General features: G+C 37.3%; 1 protein-coding gene across 4 annotated transcripts in view; it reads right to left on the reverse strand.

The window, feature by feature from the left end:
- Positions 1-13,352, reverse strand: part of NIPBL (NIPBL cohesin loading factor) — a 151,373-nt gene that overhangs the window by 88,129 nt on the left and 49,892 nt on the right. For all 4 annotated transcript variants that reach the window (XM_053932643.1, XM_053932646.1, XM_053932641.1 and 1 more), the window contains exons 2-4: positions 12,141-12,284; positions 9,543-9,708; positions 8,289-8,419 (exon numbers count right to left, since the gene is read on the reverse strand). In XM_053932643.1, coding sequence (XP_053788618.1) covers positions 8,289-8,419; positions 9,543-9,708; positions 12,141-12,204 — 361 coding nt within the window. In that variant the 5' untranslated portion in view covers positions 12,205-12,284. The remainder of the gene's footprint in view (positions 1-8,288; positions 8,420-9,542; positions 9,709-12,140; positions 12,285-13,352) is intronic.

Consider the following 13,352-nt stretch of genomic DNA (forward strand, 5'->3'; position numbering starts at 1 on the left):
CCTCACCTCTCACTGCCATTCTCAACACAGCTAGGTACAATATTTCAGCCAAACAAGTAACATTCCTGTACAGAAAGCTGACATAATGTAACCATATCAGCATGAACTACTGTCCTGGGGTGACTTCATGATGCTTGTATCCCCATTCATATGTTTAGCCAAGAAACAAGTTTTACACCATTAAGACTGGTTCCGAGAGCAAAGAGGGGAGAGCAGAAGCACGGAGCTTGTTATCAGAAACTGCACTTGCTCCCCTGCATTCTTCTCCTGGACTGTCTTGTCTGCAGCATGAACAGACAGCAGGACAGACTTCTACTTTGCTTTTAGTTAGTTTTTAGCTAGCTGATGCAGAGAAGTTCCCTAGACTACAGCTTTTCTTTTTCTTGGAACTGTTCGAACCTACTCTAGACTGAAAACCCAGAATGGCACCAGGAACTCACATCTGTGGCCCACCAGGGCCTAGGACACTGAATTCCAGCACCATTGGGACTGATAAGAGACTGAGTGAGCCAAGCTACAGCCCACAAAGGGGACTTTCTGAGTTTGTCATCTCTTCAGAGCAGTGAGAGGTTTTATTGTTTAATATTGTTCATTTTTTTGTGCTGATGAATGCTTTGCATGTTAAATAAACAGGTTTTTTCCACTTTTCTCCGAAGAAATATTTTCCCAAACCAGTTGGGCGGGAGTACCGTTTGAATCTGCTTTCTAAAGAGCCCCTTTAGAATTTTTCTCCAAAAATTGCCCTAAACCAGGACAAATACATTTTTTGGTGCCTAATGTGAGAAAGTGGAAAAACCTGTACTGACTGCATTTTCATTGTACCTACACTGTATCAGGATAAAGCAATCATTGGCCATGTTGCTTGAATTCATGATGTCTCTCTGGGTGGAGGCCTTTACGTGTTTCTGGTCCACAGGCTTTTTAAAGTTTGAATGCCTTTCTAGTCCCTAGGCTTATTTTCTTACCCGGAAATAGCTCCAGTATTGTCCCCAATACTTAGGTTTTACAGTAGAGGGGCACGGATTAGAATAGCTATTGTGCTGGGCTCAATAATAATGATTTATAGGGAGTTTACAAAGGTACTAGAGTCTATTTCAGATAAGTATGGTTCATGGTTTCTTTGTCCTACCCTGCGTTCTAGTTCCAGTAGCACGTTTTGGGAGTTCATTGGTAATTGCACTCAGTTTCTCAGAAGAAGAGCAGGGGATAAGGCTTTTCAGCCTTCCCTTTCCTTCTTCTCCTTTGAATCTGTTAACTCGCTTTTCTCAGAATGTTTCAGAATGTTTCCCCTGAATGTTAAAGGGACCAACTTCCTGGTATTTAATCTAGTAAGCTTCCTCTATATAGTCTACAGCTTCTCTAGAATGGGGGCTGAGGTGTCCAGAGGAGTTAATGAGACCCCTAACCCAGAAGCAGACCAGGTATAGAAAATTCTGGGTGGTGTAGCAAATAGGAGAGAATGGGTCCAATCCTGAAGGTATTTTCTGGTCCCCCAGCCCAAGAATTTTCACATTAACAAATTCAGAACTCAGATGAAGTGGGGAAATATCTGGAAGAGAATTGCCATGACGACTCTAAGGAAAAAAATATCATTGCAGTAAGCTGGGTCCTGGCATATGCTTATCACACGCTACTAGATACTGTAGGGCGGCAGATAGAGGCAGTGGGCAGGGAGATAAATCAGCAGCTACCCCAGTCACTCAGGCTGCAGCCAACAGCCCAGCTACTCAGGTTGTAGCTAAACCAGACAGTAACCCTAAGCCACTGGCAGTCATTGCGGTAAAGAAGTACACAAGCAAAACTGATTGGCCAGTGATCCATGATGATAATGATCCGGGGAAGGTCCCTCAGCGCCAATTACTGACACAGAAGTTGGAGTCAAAGCAACTGACACAAGATCAAAAGTCACTATTGAGTCCTTTTCCCTGAAGAATCTTCATAGCCTAAGAAAAGATTACACTCAATGACCAGATGAAAATTCTATAATTAGTTGGTTAGTCAGTCTTTGGGATGCTGCAGGCAAGGCTACAATTCTGAACAATACTGAAGTGAGGCATTTGGGATCCCTGTCACATGATCAACCAAGGAATGATGAGGAGGGCTAACCCTCACAGCCTCTGGGCATGGGTCCTGGGAAGCGTGGCACAAAGATATCTATGTGCAGATGATCCCTATATGCAGCAAACCCAGCGGAAGACCATGGAACAAGGGATTCAGCGCTTGAGAGAAACAGCAGTAACAAAAATGGTCTTCTCAGATGACCTAAACACTGTAAATCTGGACTTGGTACCATGTACATCCATGATGTGGCAAAAACTTACACAACTTAGGCTACAAAAATATGCTCCAGCAATAATGAAGCGGGATGACAGGGATGAGATTGTGCTTGATATGGTGAAGAAGCTCCAAGCATATGCAGATGCTGTGAATGGCCCAACACATGCAAGAATTGCAGTGGTGGAAACACGTCTGCAGAAATTAGAAGATAAGATAGAGGAGAATCATAAGAAACTCAGAGAAGAGATTAGAGAAGAAATGAAAGAGGGCTTTCTCCAAAAAATGGCAATATAGATCAGAAGTTCTAGTATCAAACGCAGACATTCTCCAGATGGGGAAGAAGGTACACCCCACGAGGTGAGCTGTGGTTTTTCCTGCGTGATTGTGGAGAAAACATGAGGAGATGGGATGGAAAATCTACTACTGCTCTGGCACAATGGGCACTTAAATTAAAAGACAGCAAGACTCAGAGAAGTTCCACCAAAAAAGAAGCAGCTCCGGTAGCCCGTAGCCAAACTACCAGATATGACGATAATGACATGTCCGATCCCCTTAAAAAAACCTCCAAGACATACACCCAAGTCAAAAAGGATAGCCGAGATTGGAGGAGCCCTGCCTCTATCCAGGTAGAAGCTAGGGAAAACCATATTTTTTAAACTGTGTGAATTTGTTGGCCTACCACATGAAAACTACAAAAATATGAAGCCTTTGTCAACACTGGTGTGCAGTGCACATTAATCCTATCGAGACAGGTGGGGGCAAAATCTATTTCTATTACAAGCGTGACAGGGGGATCACAAGATTTTACTTTAGTAGAAGCTCATGTAAGTCTAACTAGAAATGAGTGGAAGAACACCCTATTGTGACTAGCTCAAAAGCCCCATTCATTTTAGACACAGATTTCCTCCAAAGTGAGTATTTCAAAAAACCAAAGGTACTTAAGTGGGTGTTTAAGATAGCAGCTATAAAGACAGAGAGCGTCAAACAACTGAACACCTTGCCTAGACTATCAGAAAACCCATCTGCAGTAAGACTTCTGAAGGGGGAAGAGCAACGAGTACCAACTGCCACTTTGACAGTGCACCACCAACAGTACAGAACAACTACATGATTACCATCCATAAGATAATCCATAAGCTAAAGAGCCAAAGAGTGATCAGCAAAACCCACTCACCTTTCAACAGCCAATTTGACCTATACGCAAATCTGAAGGAGAATGGAGATTGACTAAGGACTATCGTGCCTTAAATTGACTCCACCATAGGGTACTACTATGGCAGACACATTAGCGCTCCAGTACAAGCTAAAGTCCAAGGCAGCGAAGTTGTATGCCACTATTGACATTGCTAATGTGATTTTCTCCATTCCTTCAACAACAGAATGCAGGCCTCAGTCTACCTTCACATAAAAGGGAATGCAGTATACCTAGAACTGACTGCCCCAGGGGTGAAAGCACAGTCCTACCCTCTGCCATGGACTAATCCAAGCTACACTAGGAAAGGGTAAAGCTCCAGAACACCTGTAATACTTTGATGACATCATTGTGTAGGAGAACATAACAGCAGAAATGTTTGAAAAAGGAGAAAAAAAATTCAGTTTCTCCTAAAAGCCAATTTCACTGTCAAAAAAGCAAAGTTAAGGGACCCGCTCAAGAGATCCAGTTCCCGACAGTAAAGTAGTAAGATAGACAGTGTCAAATTCCCACCACTGTCATCAACAAGATCACAACAATATGTCCACCAAAGAACAAAAAAGAAACACAAGCTTTCTTAAGCGCCGTAAGTTTTTCGAGAATGCATACTCCTAAGTACAACCAGATTGTAAGCCTATCTACCTGGTCACCTGCAAGAAGAACTTAGGGTTTTCCAGTGGAGCCCTAAACAACAACAAGTCTTCACCCAGATCAAGCAAGAAATCGTTCATACAATAGCCCTTAGCCCAGTCAAGAAAAGACCAGATATAAAGAATATGCTCTACTCTACAGCCAAAAGCCATGGTCTGCCCTAGACCCTGTAGCAGAAAGTGCCTAGTGAGATTCAGTCAACCACTAAGATTTTAAAGTTGAAGCTACAGAGGGTCTAAAGCCAACACTCCAACAAAGCAAAACATTTTAGCAGCCTACAAAAGAGTCCAAACCACCTCAAAAGTCATCGGCACTAAAGCACAACTCCTGGCTCCCAGACAATCAGTGCGGAGGTAGATGTTCAAAACAGAAGTTCCCTCTACCCACCATACTACCAATGCCACACCGAACAAGTAGATTATTATAATCATACAGCGTGCCTGTATTAGAAATCTAAATCACCCTGGGATTTTAGAGATAATTAAAAATTGACCTAAAAGTGAAAACTCTAGTCTCACTAATAAAGAGAAACAAGAAATGACATGGGCTAAAAAAGCTCCACCATACAACCAGCTGCCAGCAGAAGAAACATGTTACACTCTTTTTACTATTTGTTCTTGTCACATTGTAGGGATGAAACAATATTAAAAAGCAGCTGTATAGAACCGAACACAACAAGTCACAAAATCTGCTAAAGGAAAAGGTAGATCAAGCCAACTCACTAAACTCAAAGCCATTCAACTAGACCTAGACACTGCTAAAAGAGAGAAATAGCTGAATTCATAGATATTAGCCAATGCTCTGTGGGGATTGTTAGAGAAATAAAAAAAAAAAGTCAATTAACTGTGTAAAAGAAAACCAATTTAGGCTACTAAAGAGTAGAAAGACATTATGACCAAAATAGAGAAACTACCTATAAAAATTCACCATGTAAATGCCCATGTCCCCAAGAGTAAAGATAATGAGGAGCACCAAAACAATCAACAGGTAAATCAGGCTGCAAAAATATAAGTGTTAAAAATAGACTTAAATTAGCAACACAAGAGAGAGTTGTTCCTAGCTAAATAGGCTCACGTTGCCTCAAGTCATCACAGTAAAGATGTCACTTATAAGTAGGCACAAGACCAAGGAGTAAATTTAACCATAAAGAGTATTCTCAAGTTATCCAAGTTATCCATGATTATACGACATGTGCTGCGATCAAACAAACCAAGCAGTTAAAACCCCTATAATATGGTAGGCAGTAGTCCAAGTATAAGTATGGGGAGGCCTGGCAAATTAACTACATCACACTGCCCCAGACATGCCAAGGTAAGCACTACATGCTCACAATAATAAAAGCCACCACAGGATGGCTGGAGACCTACCCTGTGCCTCACACTACTGCCCGTAACACCACTCTAAGCATTAAGAAACAAATCTTTTAATGGCATAGATAGTACCCCTAAAAAAATTAAATCAGACAACATAACTCATTTCACAAACACCCTTATCAACATCTAGGCTAAAAAACATGGCATTAAGTGAGTATATCATATCCCTTACCATGTACCAGCTGCAAGCAAAATAAAAAAGTACAATAGACTGTTAAAAGCCACCTTAAAAACACTGAGTAAGAGATCTTTCAAAAATTAAAAGCAGCATCTAGCAAAGGCCACCTAATTAGTTAAAATCCAAATTTCCACCAACCAAGCAGGCCCTGCCCAATCTAAGCCCCTGCATACAGTATACAGAAACAAAGTCCCAGTGATGCATATCAGAGGTTTGTTAGAAAAGACAATTAAGATCAATTCTGCCTCAAGTACCAACAAACCCATTCATAGAGTTAACTTTGCTCAAAAACCAAGTTATACACAGTAGATAATTCAGAAAGATTAAGCAGCACAATGTGTGCCTCAGGGAGATCTGATTATTAAGTAAGAACTGTGTGTAAATATCCCTGTTTACTAAATGGTACTGCTATTGTCTATATATAGCTATACACTATCTATCTATCTATCTGTAAAATGTATGTGTTTATAAAGCTAGAATATATGTTAGTTTTAGTAGTTAGCTAACAACATAGAGGTAAGGAGTAGAATGTCCTAGGGTGACTTTATAATGCCTATATCCCCATTTGTCTGTTTAACCCAGAAATAATTTTGGCACCTTTAAGACTGGTATTGAGAGAAAAAGAGGAGAGAAAAGAAGCACAGAGTTTGTTATCAGAAACTGCACTTGCTCCCCTGCATCCTTCTTTCCTAGACTATGTTATCTGCAACACAGACAGCGGGACAGAGCTGTCCTTTGCTTTTAGTTAGTTTTTAGCTAGCTGAGGCATAAAAGCTCCCTAGACTATGGTTTTTCTTTTTCTTAGAACTGTTCAAACCTACTCTAGACTAAAATCCCAAAAGAGCACCAGGAGCTCACACCTGTAGCCCACCAGGGCCTAAGACACTGCATTCCAGTGCTGGAAAGACTAATAAAAAACAAAGCAAGCCAACCCACAGCCCACGAAGGGGACTTTCTGAGTTTGTCATCTCTTCAAAGTGGCAAGAAATTTTATTGTTTAATATTGTTCATTTTTTTATGCTAATGAATACTTTACCTGTTAAATAAACAGTTTTTTTCCACTCTTCTCTAAAGAAATCTTTTAGCAGACCAGTTAGAAGAGAGGCCGCTTAAATCTGCTTTCTAAAGGAGCCCCTTTAGAAGTTTTCTTCCAGATTTGCCCTAAACAAAGGGCTATATAGACAAAGTATATATATATTTGTCTATATATAACTATATAGACAAAGTTTCAATTTTGTGCTTTAAATACAGAGTGCTCTTTTTAAGGACTTAAAAAATATATCTAGTTGTTTTCTCCTCCCTAATTTAAAACATGCTTTGAATCACAGATGTCGTAGTTCTGGGTTAAAAGAATGACAGAAAACATACAATTTATTTTCTAATGCCATTGAAAAAAATCCCCTAATTTACTTAATCCTTGATGGAAAGCTCCTTCTCTCTCTCCCTTCTATACCTCTCCTACAGATGTCAGGGGCAGGAGCAAGACATGGAAGGCCCAATCCAGGTAATGTAAAAGAAGAAAAGAAAGAAAAAAACAAAACTAAACACCCGCCAACAGCAATAAAACAGGTTTTCCAAGTTTCCAGACAGATAACTGTATATGTGATAATTATGTAATGAGAAAGAAGTAAAAACAAGACCCAAACACTGTGTCTGAAATGGATTTGAAATCAGTCTGTGGCCATTTGCACTACAGTATCTTTTATTTTTTCACATTGTTGTTATATTACTACATAGCATAGAAAACATCATCCTAGTGGAAACATTACTAGAATAAGATTCCTTACACATACTCCCAGTTTTACTACAATTTTTCTTGTAAAAAAGCGATATGCATAAACCCATTTTAGCATTCCTACCAAATGGCAAAGAATGTACTTCATAAAATCATAACTCAAGGTTACATAAAAATTCTTGTACAGCTAAACTGTAGTACAGCAGCATACATGCTTTAGCTTGGATGGCTCAACAACAGGTGATTTTTCAGTTAGATATATATTCTTATTAAAAGTGCATGTGTGAAGATTTTTCCTTTTACATGCAAAAGTCCACTTGAGTTCTTGCATAAATGTAGAAAAGTTATTGAAGTAATTGACATTTATGGAAAGATGCATAAGGTTTTAGTCTCCCAAAATTCATAAATAGATTAAAGCTGTAGGGCACCACAAGTTACTAAGATGAGGAATGGCAGGGAGGAGCTGTTTAGGATGTCTCATTCAACCTCATTCCTTACTCCAGAACAGTTAAGTACTCTCACTGCAATGATACACTATAATCATATAGATTTTCAGTAAGATCAACACATGTGTTTTCAACTTCAATTATCAAGACAAACATATGAACCTAGGCATAAAAAATTCAAAATAAAATCCAATTACTTATCCTAGAGATTAAACTTTGAGGTGAAATGAAATATTTTGTAGAATAATACCTGGTATTATCTTTTTACTATAGAATTGCTCTTAGAAGATGTTAAGGTACATAGCTTTAAATCACTATCAGACACAAGGCAAGGCATAAATACGACCACTGTGCTCCATATATTTGTGGTTAGTATCAGTCCCCATGATTTACAGAACAACATAAAATTAATCAATAAATAATCAAAAATCCTTACCGCTTTGTACCCCGTATCTGTTTTGCATGCTTTTCTCCCTGAAAACATTAGGATTCCTTGCCAGAATAGCCTGCAGCAAGACTGGTATATCTCCTTCTGGATCATCACTGCCAAGGTTATCTTTCAACTCTCTGGAATTGTGGAAGTAAGCAAATAAAGAGGCAAATGCATTTTCAAATTATAAGAAACTATGAGTCACATAAAAAAAAAACCAAAACCAAAAAAACAACAAAAAAAAAAAACCAAAACCAAAATGAAAGAAGACAATTTACTGTTAAAATATAGGAAAAATCAAGTCTGCAAAGCACTGCTTCCTGCCTCTATTTTTTTTCACCCTCTCCTTTAAGGAATGGTAGAAGAAATAGTCCTGCAAGTCCTAACAGTCGTTTTCTGTTACTAAGCTCTTACATATATGTGGCTGTCAGTTTAAGATTCTCATAAGAAGTTTCTTAGACCCATTTTTATATCGTGATCTTCTCTACAAAAGAACTTCGGCATAACATCAAGAACATATTACTGTAGGAGTGAAAATAACATAGGTATGTATGTATAACATTCAGGTTTCAACCCAATGCTTTGAAAATCTTTTTGTTTTGAAAAGGGGAAATTGGCATATCTTTGAGATCACAGGATTCCCTCTGAACCATAAAGAAATGCAATGGATTTTCTATAAGTGCATCTGTGCACTCACTTCTTATATGCTTTGAGGACTTTTAAGAGCTACTTCCATATGAACAAAACAAGTAAGGAAACAACAGGGTTGTCAACATAAAACAATTCAAGGGACACCAGGGAGAAATAAAAAAAAAAACAAAAAAAAAACCAAAAAGAGAATACATTAGCATACTTGACAGCTCAATTGTTAAACTACTTAACTTCAATACCTAATCAGAATTGACACGGGTGTCAAAAAATCTCCTTTTGGGTATGTAATTTGTCTATGTGCATTAGTGACTGATATTGAACATAAATTAGTATTGTGCAATCAAAACCACAAAGTCTGTACTGTAACCTATCAAGAAGGGAATAAGCGTTAGGTCTGTAAAGTAACTCCACAGTTAGGCATAAGGGCTGATGGACAATTATTAATGTTGTCTGAATGAAACATTTGACTCTTATATTGTAGCCACTAACTAAGCAAGCCTAAGGAAAAACCTGCATATTTAATTTTCATATTCTCACAAACATCCTTCTCAATCCAGTAAATTTTGATTTAAAGGATGGTGATCTGATGTAGAAGTTCAAAATACATACATGTGATCTGTTGACACCTGATTGAGACTGTGGACGAGCTGTGAAACCAGATTTTCATCCCTGCAAGCCAGAAGGCAGTTCACCTCTTCAGCTATCCGTCCATTGAAAAGCAGGCTTTTTGTTGTGGTAGCAGGTAAAGGTGATGGAAGAGGCAGCTGGTTCAAAACTGTTATTAGAAAACAGGAAGAACTTTAGAATTATTTCATGAGACACAAACATACAATTGTGGACGCTCCCTTGCTCTCCCATGAGATTAAGAAAGAAAACCTGACAACTAGATTAAAAACACAGGGAACACTTCTGATTTTTTTTAAATTCTTAAATTCACACAAAGAAATACACATCCCCACTCACATACCCACACTGGACTCTCTAAACATTCCAGAATATTAAGCTCTTTTTTATGTTATGGCACCTTTCTCCTGGAGCCAAAAGCATGGATTAAAAAATAGGAAATGCAAAATTTTTGTAGTTATATGCAGTACTGTAAGGGTATTTGAGGATTTCAGTTTTCTACTCTGATCTCAATATTTAATCAGTGTTACCACTTTATTATAAAGTCTTTAAAGAAAAACCAAAAATAATGGCCCATCAAAAAAACCAAGCAACCCAGCAATCAATTAAATGCACTAATTAAACTCTCAGTTTATTCTTCTCTTCTTGTATTTATTCTTATATAAACCATCTTCTCAAGACAGCCCTAATATTGTTGTTTGGTGTGTTCATTGAAATGTCAATTCAGTCAGAAAAATTTACTCACAAATCTTATGAAAAGATTTAGTGAAAACACTATTTTCTTCAGACATTACATGGAAGTGCACATATAAGAAGGCTTGACCAGATGATTATGGAGCCACATAGACCAAAGGAGTTTAAGCCAGAAGGGGCCAAAAGGCTATATAAAGAGTAAGATCACCTCAGCTGGTTCAGGAAAACAAGCTAATTCTAAGAGCAAGTTACCGGGCTGATCACATCCCTGAGATCAAGGTTTTAACTGAATAATTAGAAACAATTTCAGAAAAAAAAACCCAATCTAAGCAAAACATATTTTTGGGCTCTTTAGTATTTTGAAATTTAAAAGGTGGGATGATTCCAGCATTTTCACCCCTTATAATGCATATTTTTGCTATAATTAGAAATAAATTGCAATTCAAATAAAAGTTTGTAATATATTAATATCTAGCTTTCATTATTTGTAACAGATTACCTTGAATATGCTTGAAACTTGGAAAAATTAGCAAGCTCAGCAAAACATATTGATTAACGTAGGGTAAATATAGCTAGCCTACTCTACTGCCTTCAGGCATCATATCATCCATGTTTTCAGGGCAACTGGCCTTGTCCATTACAGTTCAGTGTTTAAAGGAACTCTTGCACCAGTTCCACTGGTTCCACTTGCATTGATCCACTGGTGGATCAATGACTTCCACCAGTTAAGCAACCCTATCTGCAAATGCTTAATTCTGGAAAACTGTCCATAGCCAGAAACCTACTATTTGCATCCTGATGGTCTGATATTAGACAGACATAGTCATACATAGATACACATTTAAATACATGACCTGCACCTTTCACTTCAATACTTCAGAATATACCAGAAATACATGAAGTGGGTTTTTCCTCCAAAACATCTGCCTTTTTTACTGTGAGCAATTAAATTCAATTGCTGGATATATACTTCCAGTGTTTCTTGGAAAGCCTCCAAATTTTCAACAGTGTAACAACAGAAGTGCTTAGAAGAAGCACCTAAGGTCACCGAGTGCAATTATTCTCAGACAGACAACTGACCAACAAAATCTTTCTTATACTATATAAACAAGATGCCTCTTTGCCCCAGCTGCTCTTACCGCAATGGTTGTTCTCGGTCCTCACTATATAATAACAAATCTCCTCTCAGTTACACTAGAAATTTTTTTTTGGTCACATTATAATGATTTGGTTTGGTTTTGTGTCAATATCAGCTTGTAATGTAAATAGTTATTTTTCTTTCCCAGCATTTTGTCTTCCTGATGGACTTAAACTCAGCACACACACTTCACATGCTCCCTTTGCAGGCTGAACAGCAAAGAAAAAAAACTCAGGTTCAACTGCTTATTTCTATTGTAGCAGTCATTTTGTGCCCCTATTAACTAGTTCAAAATTAAAGAACTAGTTTTAAAGTATATTCAGTATATTCTACAGCTCTCTTGATTGGTTACACATCAGTCTAATCCTGTATCTCTATCTTTTTAGTGAAGATGATAGGATGCATGTTTTAGAAGTACTTTATCATTAATATATTTTTTTATTTGTATGATACCCAGATATGCTACTAAATGATATTGCAAACAAATAATGAATTCCTATATTTTGTTTCAGGTTTCCTTAAGTGTTTTTTAACCTGCATTTCACTTTATTCTTAAAAATGCATGTTTTTTTGGATAGACTTTTACAATTAAAGCAGTAACAAGGCTAACATTTAACAACAAGTCTGATTTTAAACAGATTTAACTGTATGAACTTCTAAAATAAAAACCTTTTTAGAATTTTGAAAATGCAGGTATTTACCAAAGAGGTAGAAAAAAGCATAGTAAAGACGCGAAAAAGAAGAGTACTTACGGTCTGTAAGACTAGCAATCCCTGCAAGAGTAGTGATGGGAACATGAGGCATATCCCCATTCATCCTGAAGTTCTGGGAGAGTAGTGCCTACACAGATATTTCAGTTCAGGTGCCAGCTGTCATTACTTCCCATCTCCCAAGCACTAAACACAAAACAAAAAGAACAAAACCAAATAAAATATCCCAGTTTGCTTTTTAAAATTTTTACAATCATTAACATAAATGAAACAGACCATACTAGCTTTAGCTGTATACTAAGTAAATTTTTTCATGAGTGGGTAGAACAGTGTAGATTTTAAGTAACAGGTGGCATTAGCCAACTAAAAGGCAAGCTTCCTTCTGGTCTCAGAAGCAACCCCGTAACCAAAAAAAAGATACAAGATAAGGCAATTAAAAAAAAATTTGGTCAGGTTACTCAATACCGACTCTAAAATTGGAAATAAAACTTCTGTTAGTTCATACTAAAGTGTAATCACACTTAATGCATAACCAGTTTAAGTAAGTAGCAGTTACATTCACTTCCCAGTATTGCAGAAGGAGGCATTTTCATAAAGAGACTACCAAAACTAAAAGAAGTAATCTACAGATTCAAAAATAAAGGAGCAAATATATTGACAAATACAAAATCTAAGTATATTACAGAAGTAGTAGATATTTCAAAATTGATTTGACAATATCTCTTCAATACATAACTCTGTCTGGTCAAACTACTACCAGAAATTCTAATTACTCCTTTTAGGGAAAAAACAAAGTTTTGCCACCACTGAAGCTCATTTCTTTCCTGTAAAACAGCACATTTTATATTCAACAATAGAAAATGGAATTAGTTTACTTGGATCTCACTAATTATAAAAATCCCAAATGTAAGGAAGTCCACACTGCTAAAAGAAACCCAAAAATTGCAGTTCCAAACCATCAAACATCACATACTACAATCCCCTAGTATCTTGTGAAATTGACATGATTTTTCTGAAGATATTAAAGGAATTTGATATGTGGTTACCTCTGTTGACAGTTTGGGAAATAGTAAAGAGTCCTTACATAAGCATTTCTCTTATGTACTGAAATGCTGAAATCATTATTTACTTTACAAGCCTACATTTTTGAGAATCACATATAAAATGCATACAAATCAAGAGATCCTTATTATTTCTTTAGTAATGTTTCTTTAGTAACATTCTTTCTTATGCCACAGCAACATGGCAACATAT

This window comes from Vidua chalybeata, chromosome Z (genome assembly GCF_026979565.1).
Source record: "Vidua chalybeata isolate OUT-0048 chromosome Z, bVidCha1 merged haplotype, whole genome shotgun sequence".
Classification (NCBI taxonomy): Eukaryota; Metazoa; Chordata; class Aves; order Passeriformes; family Viduidae; genus Vidua; species Vidua chalybeata.